This window comes from Amphiura filiformis, chromosome 9, assembly GCF_039555335.1.
Source record: "Amphiura filiformis chromosome 9, Afil_fr2py, whole genome shotgun sequence".
NCBI lineage: Eukaryota > Metazoa > Echinodermata > Ophiuroidea > Amphilepidida > Amphiuridae > Amphiura > Amphiura filiformis.
The window spans coordinates 61205203-61230843 of NC_092636.1; the positions used below are offsets into that span (position 1 = coordinate 61205203).

The 25641-nt window shown below is 35.9% G+C and overlaps 1 protein-coding gene across 5 annotated transcripts in view; it reads right to left on the reverse strand.

The window, feature by feature from the left end:
- The window catches only part of LOC140161270 (uncharacterized), a 61836-nt gene that overhangs the window by 30164 nt on the left and 6031 nt on the right, over positions 1 to 25641 (reverse strand). For 3 of the 5 annotated variants that reach the window (XM_072184739.1, XM_072184740.1, XM_072184738.1), the window contains 3 exons: positions 22396 to 22578; positions 21793 to 21938; positions 14230 to 14329 (listed from right to left, as the gene is read on the reverse strand). In XM_072184739.1, the coding sequence (XP_072040840.1) occupies positions 14230 to 14329; positions 21793 to 21938; positions 22396 to 22578 (429 nt within the window). Of the gene's footprint in view, positions 1 to 14229; positions 14330 to 21792; positions 21939 to 22395; positions 22591 to 25641 lie in introns of all 5 variants that reach the window. The other 2 variants (XM_072184741.1, XM_072184737.1) reach the window with 1 other exon arrangement.

Below are 25641 nucleotides of genomic sequence, written 5' to 3' on the forward strand. Positions count from 1 at the left end.
AGCCAGTGACATCATCACATTTCTGTAAGTAAATTTTGCACACATTGGGCAAACAATAGTAATTAAATTGTAACTACCAGTAAGAGTTACTTTTCAAAAAATCGATTCATAGAAAATGCTAGTATTACAGCATAAAACAGTACAATGTAATATGCATAAACACTGGTGCAATTGGACTTTTTTAAATAAGAACCTGTTGATTGATGTAGGCAATAATAACTGCGCAGTACGCACCATCTATTTTGATGTAATCATGTAAAATTAGAAGGTTTTGTCTGGAGCCGTCCGAAAAATACAGAGGCCCAAAATAAAACCCAACAATTTCACACTTGTATGAACTCAAAAATAGATGGTGCAAAGTTATTATTGTCATTCATTACCGTCGTAACTGATATTTTGAACAAATCAAAATGGCATTTTATGCCACAAATTGCTGTCAAATATAAACAGTTTTAATTATTGTTGTAACCTACCTAACAAAAAAATCGACCGGGCAAACTTGACATTAGCGCCAACAACAAGAGCTACCAATCACAGAAGCACAAAGGCAATGTGTGGGTGTGCGTGCGTGCGGACACCCACTTGACATTTCACTTATAAACTACAGACACACACAAAAACAAGGACGTCCTCATTATTTTAACGCTTGCAGAGGGCGCTATACAGCTCAAAATTGCACGGGGGGTAGGTCCCCCAATGCCGATAATGTGTCGAGGTCCTCGGTTAGTCGATTAATTGTCAGGTTTTCACACGAATGTCCACGATTAGAATACAAAAAGTCAAATGTATAAGGTCCTCGGTTGTACAGGGTCATGTGTCATATGGTGGGGCACATTTGCGTTAAAAGCACTGATTTTGATCATTTGTCCTCCTTTTCACTTAAATTGTTACATGTCTAAAACTATACATCTCACACCAACAAAACTATACATTTTTGGAAAGCTTATGTTCCAAGGAATCCAACTATGCAAAAATGAAGTTGGTATACAGGGTGTGTAAGAAAATATATATGGTGATATCATGAAAAAAATTAATTTTACTAGTAAATTTATAATTTATTGCATTTGCTACTGATATGGAATACCTCAAATGTAATCTAATTTTGTGGCAGGCAACACTATGAGCTTGAATAAAATTTATACTTTTGCTATGTTATGAATGACCAAAGTGGTGATACAGGGTGTGGAAATATACGCAACTTGACACACAAAATGTTGATTACATTTTTGAAAATATTTTCTTTAGAGTGTATCCTACATTTATTTTAACTGCATATTTGGATTCCTGGGGTAAAAAGCTTTCCAAAAATGTATACATTTCCTATCTTAGGGTGTATAATTCTCAAGATACAACAATTGAAAGCCAAAACGCATGTTGTGACTGAAAATCTTGACATTTGTGTGTAAGTGAATAGAAAAAATTGAGGTTCTTGTGACTTGCGGTTCTCAGTGAATACTTGTAAACACGATTAGATCAAATTAATAGCTGAATATAATGAATGATCAAGCTTTCATTTGAGGTATGATTTGCAAGTATAGCACACAATTTGGCAATGATATAATTTAAAATTAAAAAAGATGCCATGTCTCCCATAGAGAATGCACATACTCCTCCACCGCTTATCCTCCACCGCTTATCCACCAGGTTTATCTTCGTTAACATTTTGGTATTTTTCACTAATTAAACAAATTGGCATTCCAAATTGAGAAACATATTTGAAAATTAGAATAATCAGGCTGTATAATGAGCCCAAACTTGATGCAATTGGACCAAGAATAGCCCTGTGACAACAAGTTAAATCAGAAAGAGAGAAAAATGTAACGTCACCAGGTATTTTGGGGTCCCACCATAAGACACATGACCACAGTGAAAAGCTAGGTGTCCCACTGTCCTCGTTTGGCGGTGTAAACGGGTAGGGGTGTGTGTTGCCATAACGCTTAGCGTATACACACACGCACGTGCATATGTCGTTGTAGCGCATATCACTGTGTTCCAGGAGTCATTGCGAGTTATTAATGGCCGCGAAATAAGTGCGCGATCAGGCAATCAATTTCTTTTGATTGGATCACAGGCTTCATGTTAATTCATGAGGTTATGAATGTATTTTAATTTTTATAGACCCTACATGTATGCATTTTCTTTCTTTTGCATTTTAATATTTCTTAAAACAAATATTAATAAAGAAGCTCAATGAATCAATCAAGCTTATTTTCACACCAAGTGATTGTTATGAAATTCTCTTTCTTATGCATTGAATAGTTTCTGAAACAAAGAAATATTAACTGAAGTAGACGTTAGTGTTCACAACTCTATTTTGGGCCCATATTATACCACAGACAATCCATCTTTTGCAGATTCTGTGAATTCTGAGCAGAAAATACCTTTCATAAATATAGCTCATTAAGTTGGGCAGTCACCGAGCAATCAGTACAAAGAAATTTAAGAAGCTATTACCGTACTGACGCTGAGTATAGTCCCCACCCGCTTTGGGGTGAACATTTTTCAAAATTGGGGGTGGGACTATACTCGAATTTCAAAAAAATTTCAACCTAAATGCTAGGATCATTCATGGTTGACCTAAAAAAAATAATTAAAAAAATTTAAATTTTTTTTTGAATTTTGCAGTGTTTTGTGTTTTTAATATGAAAATTGATACTTTGTTTTCATGTCATACTCTATTAATGATATCAAAATGCATTGAATTTGAATTTTTGAAATTTTTTCGAAAATTTGGGGGTGGGACTTTACTCTAAGGTGGAACTATACTCGCGTCAGTACGGTATATCACTCATACATAAATTCTAGACAGTTTATTGGTTGATAGCCATTTTTCATTTTTACCATCAGCCTCTCCATGTGATAGTTTTTACCATCATAGTGCTGCGCCGTAGCGCATGCAGCGCCAAACCGTGAACTGACTCTTAGACTCACCGATTAAGTTATGGGGTAGACACCACAATGGTGTTATGTTGATGAAAAAATATATTCCCTATCTTAAATAGTATTTTTGAGCAACAGAATTTATGTATGAGTGATATAAAACAAATATAGGTCTTAAATTTGTGTAATGGTCGAAATATAATCACTCGGTGAAAGATGAATTGTTCCATTAGACTCGCTGGTAAGATGGATTATATTTTGACCATCACACTCATAGACAGTTAATATTTGTATACTAGCAGACTGATGTTTTATGAAAAATGTATGCAAGATTATGCTATTAGTTGGTGCACTTTGCCCCACATGATAAATCTATTTGGAACAAACCAAGTCAGAATACTTCAGATAATGACTTTTGACTTTGAACTCCCTTGATAATATTTTGAACCTTACTTAATAAGTGGAGTAGATAACCTCACAACTAAAATTTGGCAGATACCAGTCTTACTGATTCCAGAAAATACACCACTAATTATATGGGATTAAAAAATATCCTGTTTTGCCAAATGAAACATAGCCCCTGCTTCTGTTTGAACTAGCAATAAATTTTTATATTTGGAAATTAGTTGCAATTAAGTTTGTTCGGCTTAAATTTGGCGAAAAAATGAGACTCAAACCATGGACGCAGTTAGGTGCAGCATCCTGTTAGCACTTTGCTGATTCGTCGAAATTGAAATGGATGAAAGTCAATCAGCCATGTGCAGCTACAAAAATGGGTGGTTGTATTCAAATGAGTATAACTTTAGTTTGCTGTGAGCAATTTCAATAATTCTTTTCTTGATTTAGACGTGTAGAATTTGCTCTTTCCAGTGATATTTTTATTTTTAGCAGATTCCTTGCAGATCTCGAGTTACGGCCCATCAAACATGAGTTTACTTCTTTTTGATTCAGCCTGTATCATGGACTATCAATGCAAATTATGAAACATGGTCTTCATCCGTGGCATTGTCTTTTTAAAGACATTTCTTGTTTACGTATTAAATGCCTGACTGGCGCGCACCAGTTATGTAAGCACAAGTTAACAAAAACAACAACATTTTTCGCCAATTATAAGCCGAACAAACTTTAGAATTGAGCTATGTTTTATTTGAAATTCAGAATAACATTTTTTCAATCCCATAATAATGAGAAACATATTTTTTTAGAATTATGAGAACAGTACCCAAACCATACAAGCAGCAAGTTGGCAATTATGTTCAAAGTTCAGCTGTGTTCAGATTGCCTAGACCATATCTGACATTGATCCTGACCCAGTCATGTTTCATGTTATTGTTCTCTGGTTAATTAGATGTGTTTGGAGGTCTGTGATTATTGCCTGTAAATCCTCAATGTCAGTACATTGCTATGCACATTCACCCCCAGTATATTCATGTTTGCCACTGCATAGTCATAGGGGAAGGGAGGACAAAGGGATCTTTTGATCAGCAGTATTTTTCTATTAAAAATGACAATAATTCCAGAGGAATTTCCAAACCCAAATAGATTGACTATTTATTAGAGAATCCTAAGTCTGCACATTTGTGTATCACTGCACTGGTGCAGGACAAAACTGTTCATCTAGATATTTTGCCATGCCGCCAGTGGGGCCGCCAGCCAGCTGGCAAACTTGAATTGAAAGTGCATGTGATGCAAGGCCAAGTAAAATAAAAAACATGCTTCACGTCCAGGTTTTTGAAAAAAAGGAGGAAGAGGGGGCTTTTTATTTTTGACTTTTTATCGCAAAATCGGTGTAAATACCCATAATTAGAGCTGTTTTAGCGTGTACAATAATGCCTGGAAAAGGGAGGAGGCCTCTTTTTATTTGCTGTTCTGAGAGATAGGCCCCCTCTAACTATCACAAAACCTTATAAAAGTGTTTCTTGTATATTAGCAAGGCATATCTACTTCCTAGACATATTTTTTGAAAAGTTATACCTAAATTTCAAAAAATAAAACTAAAATTGAAGAAACCTCAAAAAAGGAAGCGAGAGGGGACGTGAAACATGTTTTATTTTTTATTTGGCCTAATAGTCCCAGGGCAATAAGGTATATGTTACATTGATAAAAGAAACAAAGGCATGTCTAGCTTGTGGTTAAAAACACATTAATTAAAACACCATGCTCGTTAAGGTTAATGACCAACATGAACAAATCATCCATACAAAGTGGGGTGAAGGTCAATCATACAACTTCCAAGCTCAATGGTCTGTGGCTTCCATCACACAAAAACATTCTGGGGCCTCGTTAAGGTAAGTTGTTTGATTGGTCGGCCTCTTAATGAAATCGTTGGCTTTGATTCAGCTTGAGACTATGATTGCGCACATACCAAAAGGGGCATGTTGTGGGCATGACTCATCACTCCCTGCCATTGTTTACATCTCAAAAGTAAGAGGGAAAGTGTCAAATATGAGCATGTTAAACTGCTCAATTGACTGATCTAGCTACACAGCTAATTCAGGTGACAAAGGAGCCACAAAATATTTGGTAGGACCCAGGCTAGGTAAAAACAGCATGTAATGAAATGGTAATCTACCTTATTGTCTGTAATAGATGCTCTCTCTCTAATAAATGCCCCCTCCCCATAATGGCATCAGTGGTAGTTGTCATGATCGCTAAATTGCATGGACAAAACCTGAAGAATACAATAGCAATGTTTGCACAGCATTTTTTGTGGGACCCGAGAGCACATGAGACACATCAAATTGTATTCTGAATACGGGGAATGTCCTTCTGATATCATATAATTTTGATTTTTTGACATTTGCGAATACAAATTTTATGGCAAATTATTAAAAATTGACATTTAACAGTCCTTTTTTTTACCTTTCGTATTGAAGATATACATTTTCACTGTTTTTAAGGCCAATTCTTAAACGTTTTCAACCAAATAAAGTTTATTACTCTTTCTGTATATTCCTCGTTCTCCTGTAGGAATTTGGCGACATTTGGATCTAAACTGATGGAGCCTTTCATGGACATACAAACAAACACCCGACATTTCGCTATTTATAGCAAGATTCCGTATTTGCCAAATGGGTAACAGTAGAAACACACAGGATTTCTTGCCCACAATGATTTCTTGAAGATGCTGTCTGGACCCTGTAAACTGTCACCGGACCGTGTTTTGGCCAATGTTTACTATACCATTTTTCACCCTGATGAGGCAGTGACATCAGCGTGCATTTCATTGGGCGCAGCCTCAAATCGCTAGCGTTCCCTCAAAGACGCTGCATAGATGTGTGAGCAAAATAACATTGTCGTCACTGCCACATCGGGGTGAAAATGGTGTATGTATTGCATGGCATAAGCATTGTGAAAATCTTTTGTTTGATAAAAGCAAAGCTGATGGTAATACATACTGAATGGCACTCAACCAATGACCTAGAATGTATGTATTATGAGTGATACCTGTAGGCCTATACTGTATGTATTATGTCTAGACATGATATGTATTTTGATAACAATCTGGATAAAATATTTAACATATTCAGAACTACTTTCATGCAGTGTAACCTGATTCTAAAATAATATAACAATGGTATTAGGCCTCAAAAAATAAATTGTTTGATTGGCGTAACATAAAAAAATAGGGTAAGTAAGTCAGATTTTTTCTTCAAACTTTTAACTTTTTAACCCTAACGCCCCAAGGGTTTTTTGGCGATGGGAAGGGAAAGAAGGAAAGAATAAAGAGAGAAAACAAAGAAAGAAGTTGAAGGTTCTGGGTGGGATTCAAACCAGAGACCCCTCGCATCCTAAGCACTGGGTCGGCGACACTTTGCCACGGGTCTTGGGCTGGCCTAGAGCGTGCCTATATATATCACTTAGGGCGATTGCATCATCACACCACGTGGTACTGGTAGCACGCACACGAACAGCGTATATATCAAGCATTCAAAATCTAGAGTATATGCCAAAAATTTGCTCTAATTTTCACTTTTTTGTGTTACTTTAATTTCATGATTCATGTCTTTTCCAAAAATTACAATGCACTGTGATTACAATGCACATAAACTGAAATTAGTCTTAGTACAAGTCTTTGGGCTTGATTGTCACAGCATGGTTTTGGCCCTTATTTCCAAAAATTGCCAAATATTAAAGTTTGACTTTTATTGCTAGTTAGGACTAACTAAAAGATAACTAATTAGGATTTAGCTATGTTTCACTTGGCAAAACAGGATATTTTTTTAATCCCAAAAAATTAGTGCAGTATTTTTCTTGAATGGGGAGTTCATAATTCATGCATGTATATAATTAGAAAATTACCTGGCAACTGGACTTGTCAAAAAAAAGAAGAAAAAAAGAAAAAAAAAAAAAAAAAAGAAAGTTGTTGCCAATTTGTTGGTTTTATGCCATTTTGACAGGCCATATCTGGATAACCTAATGTCTGATTGAAACCAAATTTTCAGTTTTGTAATCTACAAGTCAAGAGCTTTAATATATATAATTGAAAGAAAATCTTAAATGTTTGCATTAGCCAACTGCAGCAACATGAATCTTGCAATTACTAACCACACAAAATAAAGCAATTCTATCATGGTAACTGGATAGTTTGGCAATATTATGCTTTCTGCAGTGGTACTACTCGTTCTCAAAATGTACAATAGCAATCACAGACTTGTTGACCATGGAACACTTCTAGGTCATCATCAGTATTTTTGTGAAAACCCTCTGTAACTTATTGCATTGACAATGACTCAGCAGTGGGGGAAGTGAAAAATAAAAGAATACAAATACTTTTCACAGTCAATCAAGTATGTGTGAATACCACAGGTTTTACACAATGTTCAATTTCAAAAGGTGTAAATGGTTAAATATCCTTGCAATGGAATGAGTTAGGGGTGTATCATTCATTTCATTTGTCCTTATATAATAAACGTCTGGAAGTTGTTGAAACATTTAGAACAATTGTTAAATGTGTAAACGTAAAAAAGCAAGAAAAACAAAAGCATTAAATAATGTAAAGCTGTCGATTTCCGTTTTTATGGGCAAAACGTTTTAACGGTAAATAAATTGGCCATTCGAACATTAAGAAAATAACAAATTTGGCCACAAAAAAGTTCTATTGGATGTCCAAAACATGTCAACCATTACATGTCAAGAATGGTTGACAACAAAGGCCGGACACTTTCAAAACAATTTGAAATTATTAAAAAATTGCACAATAAATTTGCAAAGTGCACACCATATTTTCACAAAACATTAAACCGTATAAGAAATAATAATAGGGTTTGCACTGGATCCCATCATATTTGTAGCCCTGGATACATAAAAAACACTTTATGGGGTCCCACTCTACGCACAAGAAAATAAGCAGAGCTTAATATACCTAGAAAATTCAAGAATCTTGATCGATTATTGCTTGTTTTTGTACCAAGTTGAGCTGTTCTGATCTCTTCTTACACATTACTCTTGTGCTACAAACAGCATTCTAGACTGTGATTTCATGTTGAAATTGGGAAACGGCAATTTATTTCACTAGCGATATTAGTGTTTTTATTTCCAGGTTGTTATTTGCTTGGCTTGCATGAATCAACAATGTGCATTCAGGGCATGAAGCTTGTCATATTTGTCACTTTTGTTTTGCGAGACGATACAGATTTCTTGGAAACTTGCAATGACATTAGCACACTGTCATCAATTTTGGGTATTTGACACCATATAATTATCAAGACAGTACATATCACATATCAGGACATAGTCACTGACATACAATGTAAATAGTCTTACCCGCACTTTGTTATATTTCATCCTTCTCAAGCTAAAGGCTATTTCCTTCCTCCATATTTTACTGGTGAAATTAAATACCAAATGGGGGTGGGTCTAATGGCCATGTTCATGTGGCTGACTTGACACGTTTCTTGTTTTTACTTACTACAAAGATCTATCGCACTGGCCGACCAATTGCGTAAAATTACACCTGTATCTCACAATGCTAAGCAGACGGACCTGTGAATGAGGCACTAATGTGATGATGATGTGATTCAAATAGCCAATCAGAACCGGATTTCATGTTCATGCCAAATCGGGTGATGCAAAAGGTCATTACAAATACCATATTCATTCCAATAAGCTTGGGTGGGTACTTGTTTTTTACTTGGTTTACCTAATTTTTATTCGAGACAAATTTACTATGTTATAGGGTCCCGAGACGTTCTAGTAGCTTTTCTGATGCAGTAAATGTATTGCAAGTTTACACATGAATTCAAGCTATTTCACTGTATCAACATCTATCAGTCACTTCAACATGAATGGTACCCTTTAGCAAATTGCAGAGATGCCAGTGACTCATTGCCAAAAAACCTGAAAATTGGCGAAGCGTAACGAGCGAAGCGAGTGTAGCGCTCGCGTAATACGGCCGGGGTCCATTCAAGGGCCGCGGTGGGGTGAAGCCAGAGGGTTTCTACACATTTTACACTACAGGAGACATTTCTGAGGGGAAAATTACATTTAAATGGATTAAAATATAAGGTTATTTTTGAGAAAACAAGCCTAGATAACAGCCTTGAAAAATATCTATTATACATGCAATCTTCTTCAAGGCTGTTATCTTGGCTTGTTTTCTCAAAATTATACCTAAGCCCAGGCAATGTTAGCAGATTTAGCACCCCAAAAGGCCATTTTTGACATAAAAACTTGTTTTAGACTTTTTTGAAAAAATGCTTCCTTCATCCTAAAAAAGTGGTTTTAAATGTTCAGTTTCCTATACTTTTGTACATAAGAGGCATTCTTCAAAGTTATTTTTTTGCCTAATAACATGGCTTAAGGGATGGGTTCATTAAAGTAGCGTTCTCCGAAAAGTTTTTCGATAAATTCATTAATTTCTCAAAAAGTAAAAATCTCAGTTTAATAAATAACGGTTAAAATGAAAGCCATTATTGGGGGCCTAATTATCGTATCATTATAATAGGTCTGGCACCAATGCAAGCATTTGTTTCGTGTCCCAAATTCATAGTAAAATATGCTGACGCTATTTTTTACAAATCGCCTGGAATTGCATATTTAGGTTTTAGCGATTGCTGAAAAAAGACGGGTATATTTCTGAAAAGCGTTTCCGCTTGGAATGTAGATGCCTATTGTGGAGCTTAATGTCCGTGATTTTAATTTATAAGCTCTTTCATTGACAATTTGCAACGTCTTTTGCACACCATGCGGGTCGCCTGCTTGAATCCCGATATTTTAAAAATTATGGTTTTTTAACCAAACAACCAGCAAAAAGAGTTCTCTAAACTGTCCTCTAACCGCAGATAACATTAGATCGACTGTGCTATCGGTAGAATTTAAACTAGAATCAAAAGTGTTCGCCAAAGTCATGTAAATATGGACTATCGCGAAATATGGCGTTTTAGTAAAAAGTTGCATTTTGCCAGTGATTATTCTGTTCTTGCTATGAAGAACATTATGAACTTACCTCAAACGTAGAACATAGTTGGCAAATATATTCCGGTTCGACTATGACTTATTCCAGATCCTTGATCTTTGCTATTGGCAAACTTATGAGCATATTTGTATTTTGTAAAATGGCGAAAATATTGCAAAACTGTCTACTCCACCAGCCATACTTTAACATCTAGTTACAACGTGTCATGCTGTCCTTTCCGATTTTGACAGAATGCCGTGGCGTATTGGAATTCATATTCTGTCCTATTGATTTGAAACAATTGATTCGAACCAACGTCCTTGATTCTACTGTAATGTGTTCAGAAGTTTATGGATCTTGATCAATTGTGCAACAGCTGTGCTCAGTAATAATAATAAGCGACTCTTTGTTATTTACATTAGATAAATGATTGGGAAATAAAGAGAGTTTATTATCGTGAGTTCTATATATGTTTTTTGGTTTAGTTTATCACTATGCACAGCTCCAAGATGTAATATATAGTGCGTTTTATTTTTTTTAATTCATCCCATTATTTTGGCGTCAAATGGACATAAAACCATTTTTTACAGTTATTACTGATATTATTTCTTGACTTTTGGTAAACCGAAATAATAAACTATAAAACCATTAACTTATGGAATATATTTCCTATAAGGCGCGTGAAAGTCGATTCCGAGTTTATCGTCCCCCGCCGCGTCACTTTTTGGAAACCAAAAATGCCCGTGTCAAATTTTCAAAAATGCCAAAATAATTCATTATTTCCAAAGTATCAGTGTTTTCACCAGTTTTAGCAATTGGAAACATATATTTTGTTTGTAAAACATATATTCATAACTTGGAAGCAAAACCAGGCTCTTTTCTAACTTTCCTAGTCCTTACCCATATAAAAACATGTTTATAAATCACATGTATGAGTTTGGCTTTAAATCAACAGGCATTTTATAGGTCAATAATGAAATCTGATGAAATAGTAAAAAATGAAAAAGTCACCTCACCTGGAAAAAAGGACGATAAACTCGGAATTGACTTTCATGGGCCTAATCTATACTGTCATGTTGGTGCAAAGTAGAGCATTTGAGATTGTTCATCAGGTGGTAAAAGTTGTTCCTGAGAGCATCTTAAGTCCCGCTGCCTTCAAATTTCAAGCCGTAACAGTATCAGAAATGTTGAATGATACCAGGCAGATGTTAATTGCCTAACCCACCCCTCCCCCATAAAACCCGGGCCATAAACACAACACATGCATGCCCCTCACATCCACACACCTCGCTCTGCTTTCACTTTGCAATGGAGCTTATAACTCCCCATTAAGAACTCTGGAAATCATTTTGTATTCTTACATGTCAAAACTAAGCATAAGCCTGTCATTATCTTGCTATTCGGGGGAGCACTTCAATTATATGAGATCTACTAATGACGCCTACTAATTTCAAAAGACTATTCGGCAACATAATCAGTGATAAATATAATAAAAGTTGTAAATGAAACAATAAAAGCGTCTGAATCAGGATGACGATAGATCCAATGGGAAACAAGTGTGTGTGTGTGTGGGGGTGGGGTGGGGGGGTGGATGACAAACCATGTGATCTGGGTGATAGCGAAAGGGGGGGTCTTAATTCAGTGATCCCAGCGAAAGTATAAAATGGTAAAACAAATTTAAATTGTATATAAAATGCCTAAAAGTGAAGGATAAATCATTAAAATTGTCATTAGATATTTTAAAACGTTTTGGCAAGAACCGAGGAAAGCAGCAGTATTGATAAAGTTTAAGCCCGCTCAAATGCTGAGCCCTGTCCTATATTTTGTTAATCTTTTAAATCAGTTATCTCCTCTTGGGATTGTTCTTCATTGCCAATGCCATGATTGCTTTTTATAGTCTGGTACAACAGTACTGTTATAATAGGTTTGACATATTTTGGATTTTAGTATATTTTGATGTTTTTCATAGTGCAATAGTATTTTGGTCAAATGAATATTTGCGTGCAATATGATGCTTTTCTGATCTAATACTTTTTTTCCCTATAGATGCAATTTTTGATGTATTTTAAAATTTCTTAAAGTGTTTAATATTTTAATATTTATATGTATGTTCAAATAAGTAATTTTACATGTAATTTGGCCGTTTGGCCACGATATGTGAAAAATAAAATACCGAATATAATAATAATATCTGATTTCTTTACATACTATGTACAGAAATTACAGATTCATGTAAAATAACTTATTTTGTCTTTAATACAGGGCTTAATGTTTGCACATCGAAACTAACAAAGGTGCTGGGCAAGGTGCTAAAATCTAAATTTGGCTGATTCATGGATTTCTACATTCTCCGGATGAAATTACTGAACAGGCTTTTTACAGCCCTACATAGGCCTACTACGCATCAGTCACCTTCGCCATCCTAGAAAATAACGCCACTGAGCTATTATGGAATTCCCCCCGGACAAGACAAATTTCAATACCATTTAAAGCTCGAGGTACTTGCCCACTGAAGCATGATTAATAGCTGCTAGTATTGCATAATATTGTAAAGCGTTTTCTATCGGAAAAATATAGTCTGGTCAGTACTAAAAGCGCAGAGTGATTTAAAAATATTACTATAGTCTGGTCAGTACTAAAAGCGCAGAGTGATTTTATTTATTGCATTTTTAATTAAAAGAACCACTTTTTAGGTAAGTTACACAGCTGAACTTGTGATAGTATTGAGATACAACAATATCATGGTATAAACAAGAATATGTTCCTTTGGTAAAAATTTCTATTGTCTCTACCCTTAATTGGCTGAAATTGATATATATATAATGCGCAATATGAAAATGATGATTCATCACATTTTTGACCCCCAACCCCCTTTTTTTTCTTTTCAAAAACAATTTTTGCCCAAAAAAAGCAAGTTATAAGCCCTAAGTTACTTGTTATTGAAGTTTGAAAACCTGAGCAATACTGCTACTAAAAAAACCCAAAAAATTGCCAATTTTTTTTTACAAAGTTGGATTAAGTTGTACATTTTAATTACTTTTGCTTCTATTGAACAGCTAGCAACACATACTAATTCAATGTGTCCCTGACTGTTCAATTCAGTATCGAAGTTACGTAATGTTACTATGTCAACGGGATCACGCGCTAGAGTAATGAACCACGATCGAAATGATAACCACATAAAGTATATGGCACTCGAAGGCATACCAAAGTAGCGTGATCCGGTAACCAAGAGAATTACGTAACCACTCGATGCTGAATAGCAGCAAAAGTAATCAAAATGTAAAACTTTATCCAACTTTGTAAAAAAAATTGGCAAATTTCTACGGTTTCCGACCTTCAATAACAAGTAATTTAGGGCCTGTAACTTGCTTTTTTGGGCAAAAATGTTTTGAAAATTAAAAAACAAAAAAAAAACGGAAGACTGGCATCTCTGAACTTGAAAATACCCTGGGTGGACACTTATTGGGGTATGGGCGCCTATTGGAACAAATATGGTATATGTAGTCAGAGTATGAATGGAGTTAAATTTTCAAATGCTTATGGTAAATAATATTTCCCATTTTGTAAGAAGTATTATGTAAGCAAGACATGCCTTATATTCATAATTTCCTCCACAATACAAGTGAGTGATGTGAGGATTTCCTTTTAAATGCAAAGAATACTCCACCAAATTTGATGGCCTGCAAATCCGCAGATGCTAGGTGGCAGTCATTACTGTATGAGCTGCAGCTGGACACCCTACACATACGTATTCATATTGGACACTATGTTTTGAATTTGGAGAGATTTGGGGTCCAATGAACCCCATAAAATTCTCTCAGACCCCAATTCTGATAACCATGGGATGGGAGGTTTGGGATCCCGTTTTTGTAGTGCCACACCTGACAACAACATCATCATTTGAAATTTGTTTATTTGCCAGTCAACATTGAAAATAATCACTGACTTACCTTTGATGCTGTCCTGTTCCATACGGTGACCTTGTGACCTGCTTTGATGAGATTCATAGCCATTCCTGTACCCATAATGCCAAGCCCAATAAAACCAATTCTGCAATGGATAATGCAAGATATATCCTATGTCATAAAATCTTGTAGAATGAGATGTAAAAGTTGTTTTAATAAGAACTCCATTAGTCTGTCAATATTTGTTTGTACAAGACAAGGACAAAATTTGTTTTCATCGTTCTTATCTGATTTGTAAGCGAATTAGAAAACAAGATCCCCTGCCCTTTACGGGCATAGGGAGGGTAGATGGAAATACAAGGTTGTCCTTGAAGCACTGGACATTCTACCATTAGTGGTTGCAATAAAATACATTTTGCCAACCCTTTTAAACTGATTCTATTTTTTAAAACTAGAAATGTCACAGTTATCGATGCAAGGCGTTGACTGGGATACCTCCACTATGGGGCAATTTAATTTCGGAAATATATTATAATAGCTGAATGTCATACTGTATGAGTGGCAAACAAACAACCTCACATGACCTTTGACATCTTTGTGACCTTGGATACTACCAGCACTTGACGGTACCCATAATGCAGCTACCACCCAATGATATAAAATTGGATCGATTGAGCCCATATTTATTGATATTTTACAAGTTGACCTCAAATGACCTTTGGCCTCAGTATATGACCTTGAACACCACCAATAGATGAGGGTTCCCATAGTGCAGCTATGACCCAAGTTTGATATAAAAGTGGATCGATTGAGCCCATATTTATTGGTCGAGCTATGAGTTATAGCTCTTATCTATGCCATACAAAGCCTTTGTTTGAAAACTACAATACCTTAAATATTTTCGAATTGTACAACAAAGAACTGGGTATATTTATGTATAAGTATAAAACTGGTTTACTTCCTCAATCATTTGATAATTTATTTACAGAATTGGAAAGTATTCATAAATATGATACGAGAAACAAGACTGATTACAGACTCGAAATACACAAAATTAAATCTGTATTAACTTTGGGACCGAAACTTTGGAACTCGTTCCCCCATGATATTAAAGCGGCTCGAAATTTAAATTCTTTTAAAAAGCGTTTGTCGTCTTTTCTCATGGAGAAAAATCTAAGCATATAATATATCTTTGTTGTAAATTATGTATCAGTATTTGGTACATGTATATAATTGGTTTAGGATTTGTTGAAACTATTTTTCTTATCACATCCGTAATTCTGACTTATTGATCAAATGATTTATTTTTGTGAGTTATTTTCCTACATTACCTTGCTTTTGTTGCTTGAGACATCTGTTGGGGTGTGTGTGTAAATGTATGTATATGTATTTGAGTGTAATTCTTAATTTCTGTAATTCTAGTATTATATTAATTAGCCTAATATGGTGTAACGGTGGTGTAATGCTCAATTCAGGCTTTTGCCTTTTGTTACATCTCCGCCATCTTTTTTAAATTCTATTTTGCCGTTTTGTTAAATTTGCATGCATGTATTTTGATATGGAAATAAATAAAATATGTATGTATGTATGTATGTATAATATATAACAAGAGTAAACTTGGATGAAACCATCACTACAGATAAAGTGCTCAACTAAAAAGGAGCAGAAATATATTTAAATGTAGTGAATCTTGGTATTTAAACCATCATTCGATACAGCACTGTTTCGTATAGGTGTAGCGAGACCAGGGGTAGCGCAAGCACAAATAATAAACGGGTCCAATTTAATTTTTCTGGACCCTTTGGTACCTGCAAAACCAATATTTAAGGGGTCCAATGAGAATTTAAGGAGTCAACCTGTCCGAAATTCTAAACTTTGGAACTTGTCAAATATTCCAGTGAAATTATTAGTATCGTTGGCCTATGGTGATTTGGAAGATTTACTGATCTTTTTATTTTTTTACTTTTGATCGACGATTCTTATACTGATTTACGCCTATGTGCATCGTAAAACTAAGGAGTCCATACAGTTTTTATTGGACCCTTTGGTCACATTCAACTTGTGATTTAAGGAGTCCAAAATGGCCAAAATAAAAAAATAATGAGTCCCTGGACGCGCAAACTCCTTAAATGCGACCCCTGAGCGAGACCAATAAATATCAAATAATAATAATAATGAATGGTTCTTTTAAGGCGCAAAATCTTCCGTGGAACTCAGAGCGCGCAAACACATGAAAAACAAACAAACAAAGAAGCAATTAATTCTGTGAATCCGGAAAAGCTTGACGAAAGGAATGGGTTTTAAGCTGACGTTTAAATTGAGAAAGTGTGGGGATGTTACGAAGGTTGTTTGGAAGCGAGTTCCAAACAGTTGGAGCAGCAAAATGAAATGAGCGTTCACCGGCTGATTTGAGGTTAACCCGAGGAGTTTTGAGTAATTTTTCAGAGGATGATCAAAGGGAGCGGGAAGTTTGATAAGTACAAAGCGCCGATGACAGGTATGGTGGTAAAGTGCCATCGAAGTGACGGAAAGCCAGAATAGCAAGTTTAAATTGGATGGGCAATTGACGGGCAGCCAGTGAAGCTCGATGAGGATTGGTGTAATATGCTCATGTTTTTTTTTTGACAATGAGACGGGCCGCACAATTTTGAATGCGTTGGAGACGGTTAAGTTGATCAGCAGTGATACCTGTCAAGATGGAATTGCAGAAATCAAGCCGCGACAGAATTATTGAATTAACCAGACATGATGTTGCTTTATCAGACAAGTAAGGTCGAATGCAGCCAATACGTCTCAGAGATAGAAATGAGGAACGGCAAATATCGCTGATATGTTCAGACATAGACAAAGTTTGATCTAAACGCACACCGAGGTACTTAACAGATTTTTGAAAGGTGATATCAGAGTCCAGAATTTGTATAGTATTATCTTCAATCTGGCTAACACGAGAAGCCGTACCAACGGTGATAACCTCTGTCTTATCTGTATTGAGCATGAGCTTATTACTATCCATCCAACACAAAACAGCTTTAATACACTCTTGAATGGACAGCTTAGTTGACACAAAGTCCTGAGGCATGCCACATTGTGATATTTCGTGTCATCCGCACTTATGAAAAGAGCAGTTGTGCTGGATGATGACGCCGGAAAGTGGTTGAGAATATAATGTAAATAAAATTGGACCGAGTAATGGAGCCTTGAGGGACCCCTGCATACAAAAGAGGGTGGGGATTGGAAATCGATCCATTGACAATAATCGATCCATTGACAATATGGATCGGGCGTAAAGCATCAGGCGTAAAGCATCCAATTTTATCATTATTATGTTTGGGTTTCCAATATTTTCACACACTTGGATTCACCAAAACATAAATAATGGTTGCAATAGGATTTAAACTGTTCATATGAGACCAAATTTTTAAACCAAAAGTAAATAAATAATGGTATTTTACAAGTTGACCTCAAATAACCTCAGTATGTATATTTGACCTTTAATCACCACCAATAGATAAGGGTTCCCATAGTGCAGAGCTCTATGACCCACGTTTGATATAAAATTGGATCGATTGAGCCCATATTTATTGGTCGAGCTATGAGTTTTAAAATATTGGACGAGACGGAGTCGAGTCCAATATTTTAAAATTCATAGCGAGACCAATAAATATTGGGCGAAAAGCATCCAATTTTATCATTATTATGTTTTGGATCCAATATTTTCACACACTTGGACTCATCAAAACATAATAATGGTTGCAATAGGATTTGAACTGTTCATATGAGACCAAATGCCTCGCCGGGGTGCCTCGCGGTGGAGGCATAAAAATTGAAAGGAAAAAAGAAGCTGCAGAGCCTAAATTACTTGTTATCTAACCCTAACCGTACCCATGTTTTTTTAGCTATCGGAAGGGAAAGAAGAAACGAAAAAGGAGAGAAGATGAACACAGCAGTCACTTGGTACCCCGGATTCGAACCTCAGACCCCTCGCATGCCAAGCTCACCTTCCTGTAGCCACGGGGGTTACCCAGACCCGGCCAGTGATTTCCTGGGGGAAAATGATTTAGGCTGATTGTGTCATCGCATCACATGGAATATGTATGCACGTTGTCGCACAAGCAGTAGTTTTAATAGTGAGCTTTAGTGAGACCTGGTTGGGTTAGGGTTGGAAACCTGAGAAATACTGCTACAAAAAAACAAAAAAAAGGTTTTTTTAGGCTGGATGAAGTTGCTGTTGCTTCTATTGGACAGACAGGGTTCAATAGAAGCAAAAGTCATTAGAATGTACCCAGCTTTGAAAAAATATCTTTTTATACTAGCAGTATTTCTCCGGTTTCCAACCTTGAATGACAAGTAATTTAGGGTCTATATTTTCTTTTTGCCTTCAATTTTTGTAAAAAAAAAGAAAAGAAAAAAGAATGCATTTTTGGGGAAATCGGACTGCTTTGATTTTTGGACTTTTGAACACAAAAATCAGAACAAATGCGCTTAGATCAAAATATATCACTTGAGTTATTGGGTGCACAAATGGAGGGGCGCACGGACAGACACACACACGGATGGCTAGCATTTTCCCAGCCCCCTTTGCAACATTCTTGCTGCACAGGCATCCACTACTCAATATATTGGACCTGCCTGTCAGCTATCACACAGTAAAGAATCAACATTCTTAATCATAAATATTATTTTAATAATTACTCAACCAAACTCCCCTTATTCTAAAATGGGAATGGAACTTCATTTCCCTGTTTACTTACTCATCTCCCTTATAGGTCAACAATATTGGGCAAGTTTTTTTGTTTTCAACTGTTCAAATGGCCAATAGTTATGTTCACATAGGTAGGAGCAATGTATACATATCAACTAGAATTAATCAATAATTCAAAATAGGATCGCGAAAATATATTTCCGACGAAGCTATTGCAGCAACATGCACAGTAGAGGTGTGATTTTCGGGTAATTTTGTGCCCGGGTACACGGCACATTTTTCGGGCGGGTATTTTTTTCCCCAGTTTTGTAGTGTCCCTGGACCTAGACCTAAATCCTAGGATCATTCATGATTAACAAAAAAAAAAAAAAATTGCATGATGTTTTGTGTTCTTTATGAGAATAGATAATTTGTATTCATGTCATACTCTATTAATGATATCAAAATGCATTGAATTTGAATGCATTTTGATATCATTAAGGATCTAAAATGAGCGTTTATTGCGTTTCGACAGTATTTTTGTGGGACATGAGAGCACCTCAGACCTATCGAATTATTCTGAATACGAAGCATGTCTTTCTGATATCAAATAATTTTCATTTATTGAAAATCACAATATAATATAAATTTTATGACAAATTATAAAAATTTGATATTTTTCAAATTTTTGATATATAACAGTCCTCGAAGTAAATTATATAAATCTAATGATATATTTTAAAGTGTATGTAGCAGGAGGAAAAGTCGACGGTCAATTGAAAATTTTGACCTTTCATATTGAAGATATAGATTTTTTCCCAAAAAGACCTCATTTTTTTTGGTGTTTTGGGAAAAAAATCCATATCTTCAATACGAAAAGGTCAAAATTTTCAATTGATCGTCGGCATTTCATCCCACCTACATACACGTTAAGTATAAATCATCAGATTTATAAAGTTTACTTCGAGTACTGTTAAATATCAAAAATATCAATTTTTAATGATTTGCCATTTAATTGCGTAATTTCAAAAACCAAAATTATTTGATATCAGAATGACATTCTTCAGTATTCAGAATGCAATTCGATATGTCTGATGTGCTCTAATGTCCCAAAATAAATACTGTCCAAACGCTCATACCCCAGCCCTTAATAGAGTATGACATGAATACAAATTATCTATTTTCATAAAGAACACAAAACATCATGCATTTTTTTTTTTAGGTCAACCATGAATGATCCTAGCATTTAGGTCTAGGTTCAGGGACACTACAAAACCAAAAAAAAATTATCCCTGGCTTAATGACAGTGCAAAATTCAGAAGAATAAACATGAAAAGTTGCCACTCGTTATTTTTCATATGTCGCTCGCACAAATCTTCAAAAGTTTTACATTTTTAAGTCAAGAAATCATAAGTTTATGTGGAAATAGGATACAACTGTGCATCCCTGTACAATTCACAAAATGCATCAAAAGTCACTACTACTAGTGATAGGCTGTATAAGGGTGTAGTTGCAAACAGCTTAGGGTACCAGCTTATTTGATGCGGCTTGTTGTTCTGAGTAATTTGACACCAATTTTATTGAAATCGGCCAAAATTGAGACAGTGCCGCCAAATAACGACACACAAGGGGGGGGCAGATTTGTCCCTTATTTTCTAGTTTTAAGGGAATTTTATCACATTAAGGATTATGTAATGCATTTTTGGTATCTACTTACATAGTTTTAGGTCCAGGAAGGTCATTTATGCACTTTGTGTCAAATGAAACTTTTTAGTGTCCTTAAAACTAACGATTTTGGGTAAAATTAGGCCGTGAGGGCGCTTTACCTTTTAGCGACCCATTTCGCAACCATTTTTGATTTTTAAGTTAATCATACTAGAGATAATCATCAATCGTCCATATTCTGAAATTTTCAGCCATTTATCACATTTGGTGTGGCCGTGGCACTAATTTTTAATACAGGGTAACCTGCCCATAGCAATATACAGGGTCAACGAACTTTGTATCACATGTAAGTCAATGGAAGCGTCTCTACACATATTCAAATGGGTACCACGCACAAGTGAAATAAGTTTGAGAGTTCAAATTTGGACAGAAGATGTTATTTATCAGTAACTTTGATTTGATAATAAGAAATGATAAAATTTTAGTAGGGGGGATACGTAACAGCTATTAGGCTGAACAGCGCCCTCACATCCCAAATTGGCTCTTAAACTTGCATCAAAACATACGATTTGTGTAAAAATTGCATAAATATATCAAAATCATGTAAATAATCATTAGAATCCAACAAACAGCAAAGAAAATGCCCATAATTGTCAAAATAGTGAAAAATAGGGGGGGTCCCAAGAAATCCCCCTTATGCGTAGTTTTTTGGCCGGCACTGTCTCATTTTTCAACCGATTTTTTTTAAAAGGTGTCAAAATGCTCAGGAGGATTAGCTGCTTCAATTCAGCTGGTACCCTAAGCTTTTTGAAACATCACCCCTTTTTTTGGGCAGTACAGCCTATCACTACTACTACAGCGGTTTGGTGTATTTATCGCTCAGTGAGTATGCAAAATCAATGTAGACTCGGTCCACTTGTATGTGGACTAGGACCTACAATCATCGAAAAAAGTCTTGGAACGCTTGCGTGTAAATAACGGAAAACTCTCACCCCCTCTCCACCGTTCAATGTTGAGAAATGCCAATGTCTTCAGCGGTTTCCCAATGTGTTCCAACATTGATTGATGGGGAGAGGGGAAGGGTAAATCATTGTTGTAGATGTCATGCTTGTTCCCAGGCAAAATATACATCATTTCCATGATCATATGAAATTCTGCACAGAATTTCGACAGAGTGTACCAAGCGTTCCAAGGACTTTTTTCCAAGATTGTAGGTCTGAGCCCACATATCTATAGTGAGAACCCAACCTTAGAATACTTACTTTTTCTCGGTGGCCTTGATTTCTGGCTTCTCTTCATTATCTGGCAAGTGTTTCTGATAACTATTATACAGACTAAGTGCAAGATATGACAGACTCTCTGCTTTAGATTTCCTGCCTGGTGTGTGTGTACCTGTGCCTGTAGTAGCCTGCAACAGAAATTGGAAACATTACAAAATTTATTGGTCATTTAAGAATTCAATTTAAATGTGTGTGTGAGTATGTGTTCTTTTGCAAACGCCAATACGCACACCATGTTTGTTGTGTGACAAGAACTGGTAATGCGGCTCATGCCAGGGTGCTAATATTTCATGAGGCCAATAAAATTGCCTAATCAGCTCCCCACTTCGGTATTTACACAGTATGCACACTTCATCAACAAAAAGTGCCAAAACAGCTCTGATAAATGGTGTACATTTACAGTAGTAAACAAGACACACAAATGAGAAAAAACAATTTAGTCGGGAGGTGTACTATTAATAAATAAAGTCTAATTAACGATGAAATGAAAGTGAAAATTGGGTATTTACATATGAAATGGGGTCTTATTTTAGGATGAAATAATATTATCTACAAATGTCTACTCAACAGTCTTGATATACTTACCCTCTTCTTTGGTGTAGCAAAGGGTCTAGGGGCAGCAGAGGTTCCATCTGTACTTGTCTTTGGTGGTCTCCCACCTCGACCTCTTTTCCTCGGCGTACTCCTGAATTCTCTTTCATTTTCTGGATCAGAGTCTTCTTCCTTCTCCACTTCCTTGTGTTTTCTCTTGTTGTCTTTCTCATCACTCTGTAAGCGAAGCTAGACAGATTAAGGCAAGGCCCAAGATGTTATCATGTGGACCCCTCATCATGTCTGCCTTTCCATTCAGCTGGCAGATTGTGTACATGTGTTTGGGTTGCGCTCAAGGTGCTGTGCATGTTGTATGCTTATGCATGCATTAATGTGTGTGAGTGTTTGCACATGTATGTCAATGTATTATGTTGTAGATCTTATCTTAGGAGGTGTGCACTGCAAGACAGGTTGCCTCTCCTGTTATGCTCATCTTTTGTCAAATTTTTGCTGTTTATTACTTAATTTAGATCTCTTCCATTTATACCAGTGGAAACAGGAATGTATGTTTTTGCAAGCACCGGCAAATGAGACACACACAAGAAATCTCTACAGGTGTGGATGTCTGTGGTTCCTGAACAGTGTTTCTAGATCATAAAACAAATTAAAGCACTGACCTCTGTTGGGAGTGTAAGGTCAGTCAGTATTTGGATAGTAAAAACTAAACTGGCAAAAACTCAAAAACATGTGTCTGCTGTTGGATAGTAAACTCAATAGGGTGTGTCGATGTCCAATGGTTGTCAGTGTTTATGTGCCTGCACAGAACTTGGGCATAATTGTATGTGAATAATGTTCAAGCGTCACCACAATCGCAATCACCAAACTGACAAATGCAGTAAACATGCAGGGGGTTGCCACAACATAACAGCTTTGAAAACAAAATGCATCTTAATATTAGCCAGTAATGCATCCATCATCAGTGACAACTTTTACATGAAAGTAAGCACTAGAACACAAGGCATTGAATTCTGCAACCGGTCCATGCAATTGATATTTATACTATGAACGTGATCACTCAGTAGCAGAAATATTACATGATCCTTTCCTTTGTGGCCTGAAATTACTGTGATGGATAACTACCTGGCTAATATTCTTTTGCCTTGCTTGCACCTAAACTGCTGTTCACAGTCTTTGGTAAACTTGAACTCATTAACTATGCATAAAGTAGATGATATTCAACTTACACTTTTAATTTTTTTTAAATGAAATTCTATTTTACATATTGCACTTTGCCTTCATTGGTGTTATACAAACATTCCATTCAACTACGATTGTCACCCTTGTCAAGTACACTTTATTAAAACCAAAGAATTATGGACAACAGTTTGGTTACAATAATTCTTGCAGGCTTCTAACCAACATGACCATTCAGCTAATAAGGAGAAACTACATGTTTAATGGTATACGAGGTATTGTTGGTCGAAGCAGCCAAAAAATTGGTTTTCATTATCTGAATCAATATATTATTGAAAAAGAACACTTTGTGGTGTTTTGCAAAAGTTCATTCTACAAATCTATAGTTTGAAAACTTGCTTAATTTATTGTTGTTAATGAGTTATGTAAGGTGTTGTTTCAGCCCTCTTTACAACATAACTCAAGAACCACAGGATCTACAAAAGTATATCAGTGATATATGAATTCTTCTACACGCTCGCTATGAATTGAGCAATGCAATTTTTGCTAAAGCCCACTACCATTCGCAAGATGCTGTGAACTACATTTTTTTGCTGCTTCGACCAACAATACATCGTATACCCTTAATAATAGACAGTCATTTCCCTAATCCCTTACAACCTTGACTCATCGTACCCTTGTTCATAATCATGGATATATATATTATTTGGTCACTTCACAACTTAACTGTCTACCAGGGTTGTAGCTAGCATAAGTTGAGTGCCGGGTAATTTTACTATCCAATTATAGGGTGCTGGCTCAGGCACAATCTTTTTAGAGAACACGAGAGATCAGGAAATAAGCTCAGAGGGCATCAACCCTCCTGAATATTTTTTTTTGCTCTTTTAATTTTATGATGAAAAAAAATCATTTGTTTAAAAAAAAGAGATTTTTTTTGCACCGGGCGGCAAGTATCAGTCCCGGGCGGGCCACCCACTGTAGCTACAACCCTGTTATCAACTTTCAACTTCAAGAATTTGAGCCAAACTATTTAACTTATAACAAACATACACAAACACTTAAATACATGGACAGAAATGGATAAATTAACATTGAGGTTGCAGACATTGCAGGTGTACAAGTGAACACGAAGCTGTTCCTAACTGCTCCCTCCCAGAATTGATGAATGATTTGATCATTTAACAGCTCTTTTTGTCTCTAGTCGGCCTATCATGATGTAATTGTCACTACTAAATTGCATTTCTAAGTGCAAAAATTGATTTAGTTCTTCAAATGAAAATTCTACCATAATTTGGCAATGAATATTATGTCCATGCTATTTCACGACGTTGACGTTTTGATATGGCAAGGATATTTAAGGGTTTTTTAATAGAGAGGGGCGTTTAATATAGGAAATATGGTAACAAGTCATTGCATACGCATAACATACACTTGCAATGCACATATTTATGACATTTGTGGAGTGGATACACTGGTCTTATATGGTTGTCATATGGAACGCACAGTAGTTTTACAGGCTGAATAATGCAGGCATGAAAAGTGGCAATAAACACAACACTGAAAATCAAAGCCCTTGTGTGTGGCAATAAAACTTTATGGGACTCGTCCGGAGAATAGACTTAGACAACGACCCCTAAAAATATTTTTGTTCTTTTCATGCTGAAATACCTCACTTCCAGAAATGTTTTGAGAATCTATTCATGCCTGAATGATAACTGCACTCTGGGAATGATAACCCCATAGGGTCATTATTTCTCAATTCACCCAATGGGAAACACCTCACCCCCTTCAAATTTGTTCAAAATTGGTATACAGGGTGATTTTGGCTGTAAAGCTCAAATTTCAAATTTTAGCTTAATCGGACGTCACGGTTTTCGCTATGCCGCCCATTTTTTTGCGATTTGGACGAAAAATGGTAGCGCCCATCAATATTATGCGACCATATCTCCGTAACTGTAGGTCCTACTGAGCTGAAATTGGTGTCATTATTTAGCTAATCTCTCAAAGAATCCAAAACTGCTATCATTTAGTATGTAGGAGTAAGAGAAAATTTGTGACCTTTTTTTCTGCACTTTGACCTTGAATTTGACCTTGTTGCCCACGTGA